Here is an 18,104-nt window from a genome sequence, read left to right as displayed (position 1 = left end):
GGCAGTAGGAGAGGGCTGGGGAGGGAAGGGGAGGGCAGTGGAGGAGGACTGGGGAGGGGAGGGAAGTGAAGGAGGGCTGGGGAAGGAAGGTAGTGGAGGAGGATTGGGGAGGGAAAGGTAGTTGAGGAGGGCTGGAGAGGGGAAGGTAGTTGAGGAGGGCTGGGAAGGGGAGGGCAGTGGAGGGCTAGAGAAGGGAGGGAAAGGCAGTGCAGGAGGGCTGGGGAGGTGAGGGGAGGGCAGTAGGAGAGGGCTGGGGAGGGAAGGGGAGGGCAGTGGAGGAGGGCTGGGGACATGAGGGGAGGGCAGAGGGAGAGGGCTGGGGACATGAGGGGAGGGCAGTGGGAGAGGATGGGGAGGGGAGGGGAGGGCAGGGGAGTTGAGGGGAGGGCAGTGGGAGAGGGCTGGGGAGGGGAGGGCAGTGGAAGAGGATAGGGAGGGGAGGGGAGGATAGTGAAGGAGGGCTGGAGAGGGGAGGGCAGGGCAGTGAGAGAGGGCAGGGCAGTGAGAGGGCTGGGGAGGGGAGGGGAGGGCAGGGCAGTGAGAGGGCTGGGGAGGGGAGGGGAGGGCAGGGCAGTGAGAGGGCTGGGGAGGGGAGGGGAGGGCAGGGCAGTGAGAGGGCTAGGGAGAGGAGGTGAAGGCAGTGGAGGAGGACTGGGGAGAGGAGGGGAAGGCAGTGGGAGAGGGCTGGGGAAGGAAGGGGAGGGGAGGGCAATGGGGAATGGTGGAGGAGGGGAGGGGAGGGGAGGGGAGGGGAGGGCTGGGCAGGGGTGGGGAGGGCAGTGGGAGATGGTAGGGGGGGAGGGGAGGGAGGAGTGAGACCTGGCTGGAGAGGAAGACAGAGGTGAGTCCATGCAAGGACATTCAGGCCACACAGAAGATTTGGATTTTGGTTCTAGGAGAAATGGAAACCTACTGAATGGTTTAATTAAAATCAGGGGCTGGGTCCAGTGGCTCACTCCTATAATCCCAGCACTTTGGGAGGCCAAGGTGGGAGGATCACCTGAGGTCAGGAGTTCGAGACCAGCCTGGCCAACATGGGGAAAACCCCATCTCTACTAAAAATACAAAATTAGCCAGACATGGTGGCGCATTCCTGTAATCCCAGCTACTCAGTTCGCTGAGGCAGGAGAATCACTTGAACCCAGGAGGCAGAGGTTGCAGTGAGCCAAAATCACACCACTGAACTCCAGCCTGGGTGACAGAGCAAGACTCTGTTTTTTTTTTTAATTTTAATTTTTTTTTTTTTTTGAGGCGGAGTTTCGCTCTTGTTACCCAGGCTGGAGTGCAATGGTGCTCCAGGGAGAGGGGTGATAAAGTATTTGCATTAGTCCATGGCAGAGACAATGCTACCTTGATCTATTTTTTGCCCTGAGGGTGGAGAGGAACAGTAGCATTTGAAAGTGATTTAATGAAAACAGTGGAAAGGACTGGGAGGAAAAAGGAGGGAGCTTGACCTCCAGCCGCAGGCCTGTCTCCTGGGTGAAGGTTGTGCCGTCACCAAGGCAGAGGAGGAGGAAGAACCAGATCCGGGGGGATGGCGCTGAGCCTAGGGATGGCACAAGGAGGGTGGGGGCCCTGAGGCATCGCAGCGCACACCAAGGTGGACAGCGGATATGTGGACCTGGCACTCCCAGATCTGGCCACTTCCACTCACTTGGGAGTTACCAGTGTACAGATGTGAAGCAGGCCCAGGGAGAGAATGGGGAGTGGGAAAGAAGGGTACCTGGGTGGGGAGGGGGCACCAACATTTAAAAGCTGAGAGAAGGCTAAGAGCTGACCAAGCAGAGATTTTTTGTTTGTTTGTTTTACTCTGTCACCCAGGCTGGAGTGCAGTGGCGTGATCTCAGCCCACTGCAACCTCCACCTCCCGGGTTCAAGCAATTGTCTGCCTCGGCCTCCTGAGTAGCTAGGATTACAGGTGCCAGCCACCATGCCCAGCCAATTCCTTTTTTGTATTTCTAGTAGAGACAGGGTTTCACCATGTTGGCCAGGCTGGTCTTGAACTCTTGACCTCATGATCCACCCGCCTTGGCCTCCCAAGGGACTGAAGATTTTAAACAAATGGTCTTAGAAACCAGAATGAGGCTGTCTTACTCACCCAGCAAGCCTGTTGGATGTGAAAGTGAAACTCAACAGGACTAACAGATTTCCCTACCCTCAGGAAAGGGGGTTTCAACACGGTGGAACGCACGCAAGTTACCAGGGAAAAAAGTATTTCACATATGAACACCCTGAATGGAAACTCCTCATTAAAATGGCCACATTAAAAAAAAGAAGAAGTTCCATTTTTAATTGGGAGCTTGATCATGTTTCAGCTCTGTCAAGAGGAAAAGAGTAAGGCCAACTGGAAAAGAATGAGGCGGGAATTTGAAAACCCCAAGTGATAGCAGAAGAAAGACAGAACAAAACACAAAAGACACCAGGCAGGCAGAGTGGATGAGAGATTGGGGAATCACGGCAATGCCCTCTACCCACCTATGGGGAGTGTCCCAACAGCTCTTAAGTCTCTGGGTACAGGCATGGGGAGATTAGCTGTGTTCATTCAGGATGGTTCTTTCCTGGACAAGAGATTACAGAGAAGAGGGTGTGCAGGGCATGGGTGGCAGGTCCTGATGTGGTGGGACCCAAGTGGATGGGGAGGGCAGAAAGCCCCGGGGAACAGTGTGGGGCAGGGGGTGCAGGTGACGGTCGTGGTGGAGGGAGTCATCGAACACATCATCCTGGGAAAGAGAAGCCTGTGACTGGAGCAGGGGTTGGCCTCGGTGGTTGCTGTCATGGTAGTTGCGGTTGACATGTTCACGTTGCAATGAGGGTGGGAAGATCTGAGATGGAGCGGATGAGGGGTCCATGAACCTGGCCAGTGGGTTCCAACCCAGTATCAAAGTCACCCTAAAAATGGAGTGACAAGCAGGGCCAGGAACCAACTGCCAAAATGTTTGATGAACGCATGGGAATGACAGGAAAAGAAATGAGAACATTGGTGGAGCCCACAAAGGGGTAGAGAATGAGGGCTGGGAGGTGGGAATGCATACAAAAAGGATGCCAGCCTTGAGGCGGCAGTGAACGGCATCCTTTGGAGACAGCAGATTCGGGTTAAGGCCAAGAACTGGGAGGAGGCTCTAAAGGAGTCTGGGGACATAGAAGATTTGCTGATCAAACACGGAGGCAGCACCAGAGTGAATGACGGAAGGATTTGGCTGGAATGGAGAAGAGGGGTTTTCGGTCAGGGTCATAGCAAGGAAGGAGAACATCCTAGAAGTGGTGGTGCCAAAGGGAAGCCTTCAAGAACAGCCTAAGTGGGCCGAGCACGGTGGCTCACACCTCTCATCTCAGCACTCTGGGAAGCTGAGACCGAAGGGTCATTTTAGCCCAGGAGATCAAGACCAGCCCAGGCAATGTAGGAAAACAAACAAAAAAAAGTTAGCAGGGCACGGTGGTGCATGCCTGTAGTTTCAGCTACTCAGGAAGCTGAGGTAGGAGGACTGCTTCAGCCCAGGTCTTTAAGGCTGCAGTGAGAAAATGGTTGTATCGCTGCATTCCAGCCTGGGCAACATAGCAGGACGCTGTCTCAGAAAAAAACAACAAACAAATCCAACAACAATGAAGCAAATAAAAGGCACTTATGGTATTTCCTTATTCCATCTGCAGACAGAGAACAGCAGTACCTGAAACTGACAGGAAAGTGACTAGAATCTAGACAGGGGTGGCCAGGCTTACCTGTCACGTAGAGCAGCTGGTACTTGACGGAGATCTGAGATCTGCCCCCGGCCTCTGCCCTGCAGTAAACCACGCCCTGGTGCTCAGAATGAGGTTGCAGATACACAAAGCCCCGCTTCATGTCATAAACAATGTCCGTTCCATTGGCTGGGATCTCCTTGGCTGGGAATTCCCTGTGGAGCGTGACTTTGGCCGACAGCACAGTCACCCGACAAGGAACCACAGCCTGTCTGTCCGGGTTCAAGTAGACAACATCGAAGTAGCTGGGAGAAGGCACAAAGAGTTCTCCTTTCTCTGTAAAGGGAAGGCTTATTCACTCCGGAGAAACAAAGTAAAAGCACCCCTAGGATTCTGAATACTCAGAATACTGAGTCCTTAAGAGTAGAAAAGGCTGGGTTTTTGTTCTTTTTTTATGCTTTTCATTTTTTGGAAGAATGATTTTACTTCCCATCTCCTTAAAGAAAATAGAAAAGGTATCAGTTCAAGCCCAAACGAGGCCCATGGATCATCACCCTGAGGAAGCAAGGAACAAAACTGATTCCCTCAAAGTTTAACATGCTCAGCCTTACTTCTTAATATGAAATCAGTGACCACACTAGTTGCTTTAAAAATGTGTTTGCAATCTGACCGGTGTGCTGGCACATGCCTGTAATCATAGCGCTGTGAGAGGCTGAGGCGGATGGATAGCCTGAGCTCAGGAGTTTGAGACCAGCCTGGGCAACATGGTGAAACCCCGTCTTTACTAAAAATACAAACAAAATTAGCCAAGCGTGGTGACACGCACCTGTAGCCCCAGCTACACGGGAGGCTGAGGCATGAGAACTGCTTGAACCCAGGAGGCAGCAGAGCTTGCAGTGAGCCGAGATCGTGCCACTGCACTCCAGCCTGGGCAACAGACAAAGACTGTCCCATAAATAAAAATTGCAATCAGTAGCCTCCATCAACAACAACAAAAAATGTGTTGAAGTTCATTTTAATAGATTACATATGTCCCCTGCAAATGTATTTATATCCACTCATGTAAATGACAAACATATTAAAGAAAACTAAGCACATTGGATTTTAGATTTCCAAAAAAAATATCAAGTTAATAACCCACACACGACATCCAAATTACAGCTAAACCTAGTATTTAGGAAAGCACTTATTAATGTGATTTTATGATTTGAAGTTTTAAAACCTTAGCAGTTGTAAAACCTTGAAGGCATCTGCTGCTTCTGTGTGGTGAAATCAGCCACACAACCGTGGTCAGTAACTGCCAGCCAGGAAGCACTTCCCAGCACATCAGAGCTCCCCCAGGAGACCCAACACAGGGACAGTGTCCTCAGCATGTCCTCACACAGCCCAGAGGACCTGGCGCCTGTCAAGGTCAGTGGAGCGGAATGGAGTTGGCTTGAAGGAGGAACCCATCAGTCTCAGGTCTGCTCTTGGCTTGGCCAGTAGCTGGCTGGGAATCTTCAGCCAGTCTTGTACATGTCCCTATTTCCTCTGAAATTACTTGGCCTGGTTCTTTAAGCTCAGATGATGGCATTTGTATCTTATCAAAATGGGACAAATGAGGACTGGCTTACCCATTCTATCCTTAGGACAGGCAAGAAACTCTGGATTGGGCTTTTGGGGGTATTTCTGTTGGTGCTGGTGGCTTTTCTTTTTTGGCATGGTTCATTAAATCCTTTGTTTTTCTGGATCATTCTGTGAGGGAATGTTATGGTAATTGCAAAGAGAAATCTTCAGAGCTAGTCAGACCCCAACACTTAATACATGGTTTCTGGTGTTTTCTGCACAATGTTCCTGAAATAAATATTTTTTTCTGGGCTTTCACCCTGACTCAACTTCTTTGTGTTACAGTTAGATGGTGTTTTAGGTTGGGGGCAGAATTACTGGACACATCATCATCAAATGTTTCATGAGCCAAGAGCTCTTGGGCTGTAAGTACCAAGTTCACTAACATGGAGAGCCTCCCTCCTGGCTCTAAGATGAGGGAAGAGTACGTCATGGCTCAGAGAGTCTCCATGTTTTACACAGGTTTCCGTCAGGCTGGGAGGTCTGTGCTACTTTATGAGAAATCGGCTTTCAGGCTTAGGTAAGGAGCACCTCTGTCAATGTTGTGCCCGACATTCATGTATTCACGCAGAGTCCATCTACGTGGCCTTGGAGGCATTATTTAATTTCCTCACGTGTAAAGAGAAGAATCTGGAGTGGATAATATTAAAGATGTTTTCTTAGCAGCAACACTTTAGGATTTTATGACTGCAAGATTTAGAGGCAACTTTTAAGGGTGTGGAGAATAATCTGAACCACTAAGAAAAGCTGTTAGTTGAATAAGCGAACCATGTGAATTTAGGAACACAAAAATATCATCTTCTTTCCTTTACTCTTTTTTTTTTTTGAGTTAGGGTCTTACTCTGTCACCCTGGCTGGAGTGCAGTGGCACGATCGTCATGTATTGGAGTTTCAACCTCCAGAGCCAAAGTGATCCTCCCACCTCAGCCTCCTGAGTAGCTGGGACTACAGGCATGTGCCATCATACCTGTCTAATTTTTTATTTTTTGTTGAGTTGGGGTCTCACTATGTTGCCCAGGCTGGTCTCAAACTCCTGGACTCAAGCAATCCCCCAGCCTTGGCCTCTGAAAGTGTTGGGATTATAGGCATGAGCCAATGTGCCCAGCCTTGCTGCTTATACTATAATACATACTTGGAAATAAGTGATCACACCAGCTGCTTTAAAAATCTATTTGCAATCCATCGCTTCCATCAAGAAAAAGTGTTGAAGTTTATTTTAATAATTATAAACTACATATGTCCCCTGCAAATGTATTTATGTCCACTGATCTAGATGACAAATATATTACTTAAAGAAAACTAAGCACATGGGAGTTTAGATTTTAAAAAATCAAGTTAACAAGCTATATGCTAAATCCAAATTATGGCAAATTCAGTATTTAGAACTTTTTTTTTTTTTTAAGTCTCATTCCATTACCCAGGCTGGAGTGCAGTGGTGCAACCTCAGCTCACTGCAACCTTGGCTCACTGCCTCCTGGGTGTAAGTGATTCTTGTGCCTCAGCCTCCCGAGTAGCTGGAATTATAGGTGCGTGCCACCATGCCCAGCTAATTTTTGTGTTTTTAGTAGAGATGGGGTTTCGCCATGTTGGTCAGGCTGGTCTCGAACTCCTGACCTCAAGTGATCCGCCTGCCTGGGCCTCCCAAACTTCTGGGGGATTACAGGCATGAGCCACTGTAGGAAAGTACTTATTAATGTGGTTTCTTACATATAAAAATTAGAGCCCCAGGCTTTTACTATAAGAAAGCCATAGGCCAGGCACAGTGGCTCATGCGTGTAATCCCAATACTTTGGGAGGCCGAGGTGGGCAGATCACAAGGTCAGTTGTTCGAGACCGGCCTGGCCAATGTGGCAAAACCCCATCTCTACTAGAAATACAAAAATTGGCCAGGTGTGGAGGCATTTGCCTGTAATCCCAGCTACTTGGGAGGCTGAGGCAGGAGAATTGTTTGAACCTGGGAGGCAGAGGCTGCAGTGAGCCGAGATTGTGCCACTGCACTCTAGCCTGGCAGCGACCAGAGCACTAATCTCAGCTCACTGCAACTGCCACCTCCCAGATTCAGGTGATTCTCTTGCCTCTGCCTCCTGAGTAGCTGGGACTACAGGTGCATACTACCATGCCCACCTAATTTTTGTATTTTTTGTAGAGATGGGATTTCTCCATGTTGGCCAGGCTGGTCTTGAACTCCTGACCTCAAGTGATCCACCCGCCTCAGCCTCCCAAAGTGCTGGGATTACAGGTGTGAGCCACCGTGCCTGGCCTAGGGTGAGATTACAGGTGTGAGCCACTGCGCCCAGCTGAGAGCCCATAATATTAGCAGGACATTCTGCCCAAGCTAAGCCTTCAGTTCAAAACCTCAACCGATATTTTGGGAATACACAACAGTGCTAATCTTAGCAAAGAATCTTTATTCTGCAACTTAAATTGTGGAATCAGTCCTTGTCTGGAATAACAGACTATTATTCATCTTAGTTGGTTGCCTTTTCCACTGTTGCTTCACAGCATGGTATAACACCAAGGGCACATGGACCATCTTGTGTAGCAAGTTCCAAAATGAAGATCCAAAGAGATTGCTTATGAACAATTATTAGCAATTCTCCTGACAACACCAGTTACGTAAATTAGGTAGAATCAGGCTATCAGTCCGTCCTTCACCTTGTCCTAGAAAAGGTTCAAGGCAGTAAGAACACTTGATCCTGGGTCAGAAAAACAGGTATGACTCCTTACTGTGCCACTACAAGTCCTGGAACATTGAGTCTCAGCATGAGCATTAGCATTTCTAGTATTTTGGAGATAATAAAATAGCTTTTGCTAATTTTCCAGGGATGTTGTGGAAATGAAACTGATAGAGGCAGGAGGCAGAGAACTCTCCTAAACAGATAGGGGAGGGTACTTAGAGAAACTCCGACCCACAAAGGTCATGCAGATGCCTAAACATGCCCCCAGTGAAAAATTCCATCCCTTAACACATGCGCAGTAAGCGAAATAGATCAACGCAAAGTGACTCAGATTAAGGACCTGCATGCAGTCGCTGAAAGGACAGGGTGGAGCTGCCAGGACTTCATGCCTTTTACAAACAGGGAATCCAGACCTATCAGGGGAACATAGAAGCCCTTGTATTCAACTGTGTAGAGGGCAGCCTTTTTTGAGAGCTTTCCTTTTTGTTTAATCAATTCTATTCCACTCACTCTTTGAACATCTGTATGCCTAAGTTTTCCTGATCATGAGACAAGAACTGGGATCCAGCTGACCTAAGGAGCAAAAAATCTGCATCAAAATGAGAAACATGTGCTTTCAGAATTGTAGCATATCCTCCTAATGCATCTTCTTGCCAGAGAGGAGCCATTTGGCCAGGAAAGCACAAAAACATGAGATTGTATTAAAGCATTCTTTAATGGTAAGGGCTTAACATCATTTGGGTCATATGTCTATGTCTATGTCTAGGTCTATTTAGGTCTAGATCTAGATCTGAAAGGTAGACGGATTCAGGGCATAGAGAAATCTTATGAAAGCCCCTGCCCAGGCACTAAGAAAAGATTCTGGATTCACCTGAAATGTCTTGGACATCAAGAAGACGGGTGGATTTTTAAGACTCCTGAAAGTTGTTACTGACCTCTGAACCTTGTTGAAGAACTTTATCCCCTAAACTTCAGAACTTAGAGAATGTTACTGAAAAAAGAGTCTGAGCAGTTATTCTGCAACACCTGTTTCTCAAAATGCAAGCTCCACCTTCCAAAAACATACTTTGCACTGCAGAGAAGAGTTCTCCACTCTGACCTGAACGTTTTCAGGCAGTCCACTTAGGTTCAGGGACTGGAGACGAAAGAGCCACAATCTTTGGGAATCTCGTCCCTGAAATCTCAGCTCATAGTATTCATAAGAAAAAATGAGGCTGAGCACGGTGGCTCACACCTGTAACTTCAGCACTATGGGAGATCAAAACGGGAGGACTGAGCTTAAGAGTTTGAGAGCAGCCTGGGCAACATAGTGAGACTTGTTTTTACTGAAAAATAAAAAAATAAAACAATAAAAAGGACAAATGGGAAGAGGTCTTTAGCGAAGTATCCTACAATTATGGAGTTTCCAGAAAGGAGATGGTCATAGGTTCTGAGAACACAGTGAAAGTCAACAGCAGCACTGTCCAATAGAACTTTCTGAGATAAAGGAAACGTTCTCCTTCTGTGCTCTCTAGTACAATAGCCATTAGCCATATGCCATAATCGAGCACTTGAAATGTGGCAAGTGCACTGAGAAATGGTTTTTAATTTTATTCATTTTAATTAATTTTCAATTAAATTTAAATAGCTACGTGTGTCTAGTGGTTAACCATACCGGGGAGTGAAGGGACAGACCCTGGAACCAAACGGTTTGTGTTGGAATCCTGTTACCACCACTTATTTGCTGTGTGATGTTAAGGACTTAATCACTCTAAACCTCAACTTTCCCATCTGAAAAAAAATAGGAATGATATTAGTATTTGCCCTGAAGGATTATGGCAAGACTTACATGAAATAACTGATGTAAAGCATTTAGCCCAGAGCCTGGCAAACAGGGAGTGCTCTGATTGTCATTATTGGCCATTCAGCATGCAGTGGGAGAGCCTTCAGTTCTCAGCCAAGTCCAGAAGTTTGAAGAGTTCCATTCATGCAGCAAATATTTTACCTGTAAAAAAGATGTAGGTGGAGCCTGTTTTGGCCTCGTCCTTCCTGCAGATGTACCCACTGCAGAGCTGCCCCCAGCAGCTGAATTCACCTGTGTCAGCCGAGGTGGAGTTGACCAGAGTCAACTGGCTGTAGCGCTCATTCTGCTTGACACTAGGAATAAAAGAGACAGGATCTCAAAGCAGGTCAGACCTGGGCTGGGGCCCTCCAGCTGTCATGCTCGGCACCATTGTTCTCTGGGCAGACTTGCCCCAACCTCTCTCCAATGTCACAAAGTGAAATAAGAATGTGTTTAGCTGGGCACAGTGGCTCATGCCTAAAGATCCCAGTGCTTTGAGAGACCAAGACAGGAGAATAACTTGAGGCCAGGAGTTTGAGACCAACCTGGACAACACAGCAAGACTTGATTTTAACAAAAATTAAAGAATGAGCCTGGCATGATGGCTAACTCCTATAGTCCTAGCCACTTGGTAGGCTGAGACAGGAAGACTGCTTGAGTCCAGGAGTTTGAGATTCCAGTGAGATCACGTCAACGCACTCCAGCCAGGGTGACAAGACCCCTGTCTAAAAAATAAAAATAAAGAGTATGTTTCTTATAAATGGGTGTCAGGGGAGGCAGAGAGAAAAGCCTTTCCTCAAAGGAAATAATAAATGTCAAAGAGAATTCCTCTTCTTGGAAAATGTAATTGTCCTCAGACCTGGGGTTTCCTTAAGTAAAATCATTGGTGCAATAGCTACGCAGCCTCAGCAGCTCAGCCAGAAAGCCTTGGGCTGGTGCTCTGCTTTCAGCCTGTGTCTCATGAATTCATTTATACGCAGTCAACATGAATGAAAGCACACAGCATTATCCAATATCCAAAATCCCTTTCATCAATAAAGATAAGTCTCTGAATTAAAGCTTGGAATCTTAGATATGCTGCATTATCAAGTTAAAACCAAACACTTTCTTTTAAGGAAAAAAAAGACATTTGCTGATAATATCCTGAGCCCAAAATATGCATGCAGCCCACTTCTAATAAAGTATTTAAAGCCTTTGGGCATTTGGACTTTTCCTCTGACCTCACTGTTATTTCTACTTTTATTTTCTTCCTTATCTCTTGTATTTTGTATCTTGTTGCAGATATATTTGCAAACCCCTTCAGTTTCTTTCTGAAGAGAGGCATACATATTTATTATTAAACACTAGCATTAGCCAATTTCAATGGTAATTAATTCTATGATATTGTGGCAGAATCCAGATGTATCAGATGTATCATTCTCACACTGGAGGTTCCCCTGAGGCTGAGAGCCTCAGCACTGGGGGGTACACCAAAATAAGTAGTTTTAATCTGGGGACTCATCTCAACTACCCAAACGCTTCACTCTTCTGAGATCCACATAATTTCATGATGCAGTTGAGATTCCCCGGTTTATCTTGCAGCAATATCAACACGGTGACCAGTTTACATTTAGCATAGGGTGAAATGTCAGGTCAGTTGGTCCCGAAGGCAGCCCTGTTCTGGCTCACTGCGGAAAAGCTTGTTTTGTCCACCAGCTCTGCCAAGTGGTGCTTCTGTACTCCCACTCCATCAACTGCCCCCTTTACCCTGAACGGAAAGCTCTCCTCCTTCAGGAAGCTTCTAATTAGAATTGACTCTCAGGACTCTCCCCACTTATTCCTGACATAATTGACTTCCTCGTTCTCTACCCCTTGGAAACCCCTGGCTTCCTGTCATTACACTAGATGGTGCAAACTTCGAGGCAGGGACTGAGCTGTATTTGTTTTATATTCTCTAAGCAACAAATCTACGCAGAGTACACAGTAAGGACTCCCTAAATATGAATGAATCAAGTTGAACCAGTGATGGAAAAGGAAAGAAACTGGAGAGGCAGGCTTCCAGCTCTCTATTTTGCAGAGGGGGAAACTGAGCCTCAGATAGCTGAAGTGGTTTCCCTGAAACCCACAGCTTGTGAACCAGTTGTGAGGAAGTCTTCCTGTCAATTAAGTATGTTCTGAATACCACTTATCAGATAAGAAAAGGTATACAAAGCCCTTGGAGCAATGCCTGGTTCACTGAATTATCCCAATTATATCTTAATTACAGATAAGTAATAGTAACCATGAATGTTACTACAGCACTGATAAACAGAACACATGCAGCATTGGGGACAGTAAGCACAGCAAATGAAAAATGGTGAACCTAGGCCAGGTGTGGTGGCTCATGTCTGTAATCTCAACACTTTGGGAGGCTGAGGCAGGAGTATGGCTTAGAGCTTAGGAGTTCACAATCAGCCTGGGCAATACAGCAAACCCCATACCTACAAAAAATTAAACATTAGCCAGGCATAGTAGTATGCATGTAGTCCTAGCTACTCAGGAGGCCGATGTGGGAGGATCACTTGAGCCCAGAGGTTGAGGCTACAATGAGCTATGATCCCATCACTGTACTTCCAGCCTAGGTGACAAAGCAAAACCTATCTCAAAAAAAAAAAAAAAAAAAATTGAAAAGATCAATGCTAGTTTTAAGGATGAAGCTAGATTTCAGCAGATTTTAAAAAAATTAGAAAAGGGAAGGGAAAATGGAGGCGGTATTCCCCCCATGTGGACAAGGGTGTCTGGCCACCTCCTGTGGAGCTCAGAACCAGGGTATAGAATCAGCAGACAATCAATATATTCATTGCACATCTTCTCTGACCCCAGCATTTGCTAGCATTGTAGTGATCGAAAGTGTAAGATGCCATTACTATTGGGAAAGTAATTAGGCACGTAAAAAAATCAACCCTTGGGAATAACCCTAGCACCAGTGTGCAGTCCGCATGCTATATCTTTAGTAGGTTTGTGGGTGGAAGGAAGGAAAGGCACTGGAAAACAATTTTGCATTTTTCCACCCCCTCTTCTATGCAAACAATATAAAACAGGAAACGAACTATTTAGTGGGATTAGTGTTTAAATGCCTGGATTTAAAATGTCCATTTCTACCAATGGGATCTCATCGTCTAGACAGCGGGTTACACAAGGGGTTGGAAGTGACCAAAGGCCTCTGGAAGCCAAGTCTGTGTCATAAAATGGAGACGAGGGTTCCCTGAGCCCTTCAGAGCCATTGTCTATACAGAGATGCTTCATCAAAGACCCTTTCTGTGTAACCACTGAACACCACCCCCAGGTATGGAAGAAGTGGAGAATGGGGAGTTTAAGTGGAGCTAAAAGAAGGTGTCATGACCAACTGCCAGGAAAAAGTGTCCTAAGAGAAGTAAAATTCACACCAACAGGAGGCAGCTCTGAACATACCAACACATCAGCTCACCTCTGGCCTTTTCTTTCTAAACTAGGAGTTCTACCCTGACCCACAGAGATCTCAGTGATGGCCAAGTCCATATTTCCACGTGAATGTGTTCAAATTTTAAGACCCTGTGTATGTGTGTGTATGTCTTCCAACATGCTTCCCTGGCCTTTACACAGAGTCTTGCTTCCATCAGCGGAAGCTTGAAGCTTCCTGCATTCAGCCCAGCCTGCTCTCTCCTGGGGGTGGCCTAAGTCGTGAGAGGGTGCAGAGGAGGGAGCTGACAGCCCTCAGATATAGGGACCTGTGCATCTTACCTGGGGCAGTGGCCAGGTAATAGTAGTGGAGTCCATTTTCTGTCCATCCCTGCCAAGACTCTGCAAGCCAAGGGCAGGAGGTGAGCCCTGTATTACAAGATAATGATTCGTTGGTATTGTACCCATACATGCTTAATGGGTACAAAATAAATGGGCGGTACTGGAGAGGACAGGAGGGATGCAGTGATGTCTAGAGAGGTCCCTGCTCACGAGTTCTTCTATACAACATGCCATGAGAGCTCCAAACAGAGTAACCAGCAAGAGTCTCTAGGCCAAGAGGGTCTTGGTGGAAAGGACAGATTTCAACAGGCACAAATCAAGGGCATGCATTCCAAGGGAAGGAGATCTCCAGAGAGAGAAAAAAGGGCAGGTTTGTGCACAACAAAGAGATGTTTGTCTGGACCACAGGATGGCTGAAGACCGTGGTGAGAGGCATAAAATCATGGACTTTGGAACTCTACTGACCAGATCCAAATCCCAGCTTCACCATGACCTTCAGAGTCCTTACCTAGGGCTCGTCTTCCATAATCTGGCTTCACCCACTCTTCAGACTTGTAGTAACAACAATGATGCTAATGCTTATGGAGGGCAGGCATGCTGCCAAGCTCTTTAAACAACTTCGGGACTTAGAACAGCATCTGCCACAGAGAAATGCTCAATACATTTTATTTTATTATTATTTTTTTTAGAGTTAGGGTCTTGCTCTGTTGCCCCAGCATTGAGTACAGTGGTGAAATCATACCTCACTGCAGCCTCAAACTCCTAGGCTTGAGGGATCCTCCCACTTCGTCCTCCTGAGTAGCTGGGAGTACAGGTATGTGCCACCACACCTGGATCATTTTTCAGATTTTTTGTAGAGACAGGGTCTTGCTGTGTTGCCCAGGCTAGTTTTGAGTTCCTGGCCTTAAGCAATCTCCCACCACAGCCTCCCGAAGTGCTGGGATTACAGGCATGAGCCACCACACCCAGCATCAATACATTTTAGAAATTATCATTACTATGGTCCCCCAGTTCTCATAACCACATTAGGATGGCGGTACCATTTTTCCCTTTTACTGATGAGGGCACAGAAACACAGAGAAGCAACTTGTCCAAGTTACTCAGCTAGTAAGTGGGAGAGCATCTAATCTAGTGTGACACAGACTCAGGTTACAAACATTTAGAAATGAAGAAGGGGCATGGATTTTCATCCTACGGAAATGAAATGAAGTAAAGCAATTTTGACTGAGCGATGGTGTCTTTAAAGAGCTTGTAAAATCTGCTAAACATAGGCTCGCGCATACACACACATACACATACACACACACACTCCTACATCACAAACACGAACATGGTACATCCAGTTAAATGAGCTCCGAATTGTGAATTCCTTAGTAGAAGTGGTACACTATTTTCTGTTAAGTCAACACTAAACCATCCAGTAATTAATTAAAGGAAACAAGAACGGGACACCCATCACGTATGAAGCATCTACTTCATAACTGGCAATACCCAAGGGAGGCTTTACTTTTTCTCAATCCCATGAAATGACAATGATGAAATAATAACTGAAACATAAGCAGTGCATAATGTGTGCCAAGCACTGCTGTAAGCCCTTCGCCCATTTTGACTTAGTTCATCCTCGTGAAGCTTGGAGAAATAGGTGCTATTATTAACTCCACATGATAGGTGAACAAACAGGCTGGAGAGGTTAGGTAAGTTTCCCAAGGTTACACAGGACACGTTGGAGCCTCCAGAGAAGAATCTGAAGGTCAGTGTAAACAACTTTCCCAGGGCATCTCTGCTAGCAAGACAGATTTTCTGCTTTGGATGCTCTGTTGCCTCTGTTGGAAACAGACCCCCATCTCTACAAAAATTTAAAAAATTAGCTGGATGTCCCAATGCCTGCCTATAGTTCCAGCTATTTGGGAGGCTGAGGTGGGAGGATCACTTGAGCCTGGGAGTTTGAGGCTGCAGTGAGCTAGGATTACGCCACTGCACTCCAGCCTGGGCAAAAGAGGGAGACCTTGTGTCTAAACAAGTTTACAAAATAAAAAATAAATATTCTCCTTATTCTCCATTCATGTCAAAAATTGTTAGCTCTCTACCACATGCAGGAACTGTGCCAAGAATCAAAAGCGATCAAGACTCATGGGTATTTGCTTGTCTGTGTTTCAAGTGTTTACACAGGGCCTGCATTTCCTCTAACTCCCCGTTTCAGAGTGTGTCAGAAAAGAATGGCTGTGTGATATGCAGGAACCATGCCATATGAACAGAGCACAGATCCTGGGAAACAGACAGCTGGGTGAAACATATTGAAACTGTCACTGTTTATGTTTCTTTAAAAAAGAAAGAATATGCATGAGGATCTCATAGAGAAACAAACATGCAAACTAAAGAACTTCAAAGTGAATATAGTTTCTGTATCAGAAATTAGGCTGGAATATCTCTATCCCTCTTTCAATCTATTACCAATCACTATCATTTATCAGTCTATCATCTATTGATCTATCATCTATCAATCTATCTATCATCTGTCAATCTATCTGTTGCCCATCTACTATCTATCCTTCTATCTATCTATCATATATGTCCATATTTGCATACATCCAAGGAACTATTCAAAATCCTTGCAATGTGATACAATATTTCTATCTCAACAATTGGTTACATTTTGAAATGTGGCTCAGGTCTCTCTACTACAGTGATTTATGCCAGATTCCTCTGTATTATGATTTTATTATTATTTTTATGGTAACTTTTCCTTTTTGAGACAGTCTCATTCTGTCCCCTAGGCTGGAGTACAGTGGCACAACTTCTGTGGGTTCAAGGATGTCGTGGGTTCAAGCCGTCCTCCCACCTAAGCCTCCAGGGTAGCTTGGACTACAGGCACACACCACCACGCCTGGCTCATTTTTGCATTAGTGAAACCATGTATCTACTAAAAATACAAAAATTAGCCAGGTATGGTAGCAGATGCTTATAATCACAGCTACTCGGAAGGCTGAGGAAGGAGAATAACTTGAACCTGGCATGCTGAGGCAGGAGGATCACTTGAACCCGGGAGACAGAGGTTGCAGTGAGCTGAGATCATGCCACTGCACTCCACCCTGGGCGACTGAGTGAGACCTTGTCTCAAAAAAGGGTGAGAGAAGAGGAGAAGAAAAGAGAGGAGAAGAGAACAGAGGAGAGGAGAGGGAAGAGAGAAAACAACAGAAAAACTATAATAAAACAAGTTAAACTATAAAGTACAAAACAGATGCTGCATAAATACATAAGCACAATGGCTCATGTGTATTTCAATACCTGGAGGTGAGTTTTACAATGTATTGCCTTTTTAAAATATGAATTTCCAATACACAGGGCCAAAAAGAATTCCTTTAGAGGCCTAAAACTCCTGTGTATTATTTTGTTCTGATTAATGAAACACTGCCAAGTGGAGTATAACAGATAACTTGGAGTGCAGGCTGACTCTGTCCTAACCGTTCTGCTCCCTTACCTGTGCGGACCTGCCAAGGCTATGCCACCTCCCTGGAATGTAACCCAGGCTCCCGGGTCTTAGTAAGCCTTCCTTCTCACGTAGTTCCCACTCTTGGCATCTCTAGTTCTTTTCACAGAGCTGCAACTCTACCTGTCACCCAGGCTGGTACCACCATTGATTCTCTCTCGTTTCTACTCTGTCAAGTGACCAATCAATCTTTCTGGAGAAATGGCTCTTCCATCCCCTTCAGATGCCTTTCATCAAGTATCAGATATACTTTCCTGAAAACCATTTTATGATTACCTCCAGTTCTAAATATTAGTTTCTCCCACTGCACATGGAATTGCACACAACCACCTCTGCCTGGTACTCCAGCTCCTCTGCTCTCCCAGTCCTTCCGGACAGTATCCTTATATCTTTCACCATCAAGCTCCTCACCAAGCCCAGACATATGGCTCATTTCTACCTCTGAGCCCTCCACCCATCTCTTTCCCTCTGAAGGGCTCTCTTCTTCTTCCATCTGACCAAAACATAGTTACTCTTCAGGGTACCATTCCCAAGGAGGCTGACCATGTCCAAGGGCCTTTGTAAAACAGCAGTTAAGAGCATGCATGCGGGAGTCGGCTTTCCTTGGTTCAAATCCTGCCTCCACCACTTACTGGCTGTGTGACCTTGAACTACAGTTAAAGGTGACTGTACAGAATGGACAAAATCCACTGAGTGAAAGAGGGTTGAATAACTTATCTAAGAGTCCTACTTTTTGCCCCCCTGCCCTTTTTTATCCAATGTGAGTTAACCACAGGTGCCAAGAGTAATTTTGGAACTAGGAGAGAACTTAGAGGTCATCTGGTTGGATCTCTCACTTTACAGAGATGAAGTGACTGAGCCAAGCTTACAAGGCCAGCTAGAAGCAGGGCTGGGAATGAAATCCCTGGGGACCCCTGAGAAAAGAGAGTCTGGCATGCTTCCCACTGTGCCCCGGAAAAGAAACACAAGTTGATTGTTTTAAATACATACGTAAATCGTAACCAAATGAGTGATTTGGAGGAAATTTACAGAGGATAACTTTCCAGATAGGCACTCACCATGTAGAGAAACTCATAGAAATAACAATGAAATCATCATT

At 45.9% G+C, this 18,104-nt stretch overlaps 1 protein-coding gene across 1 annotated transcript in view; it reads right to left on the bottom strand.

The window, feature by feature from the left end:
- Window positions 1-18,104, bottom strand: part of PDGFRL (platelet derived growth factor receptor like) — a 61,881-nt gene that overhangs the window by 10,841 nt on the left and 32,936 nt on the right. The window contains exons 3-4 of the mRNA XM_032288002.1: window positions 9,943-10,094; window positions 3,718-4,011 (exon numbers count right to left, since the gene is read on the bottom strand). Coding sequence (XP_032143893.1) covers window positions 3,718-4,011; window positions 9,943-10,094 — 446 coding nt within the window. The remainder of the gene's footprint in view (window positions 1-3,717; window positions 4,012-9,942; window positions 10,095-18,104) is intronic.

The sequence above is a fragment of the Sapajus apella genome, unplaced genomic scaffold (genome assembly GCF_009761245.1).
Source record: "Sapajus apella isolate SASKATOON/1434 unplaced genomic scaffold, GSC_monkey_1.0 scaffold21, whole genome shotgun sequence".
NCBI lineage: Eukaryota > Metazoa > Chordata > Mammalia > Primates > Cebidae > Sapajus > Sapajus apella.
This window is presented reverse-complemented; position numbering and strand designations above follow the sequence as displayed.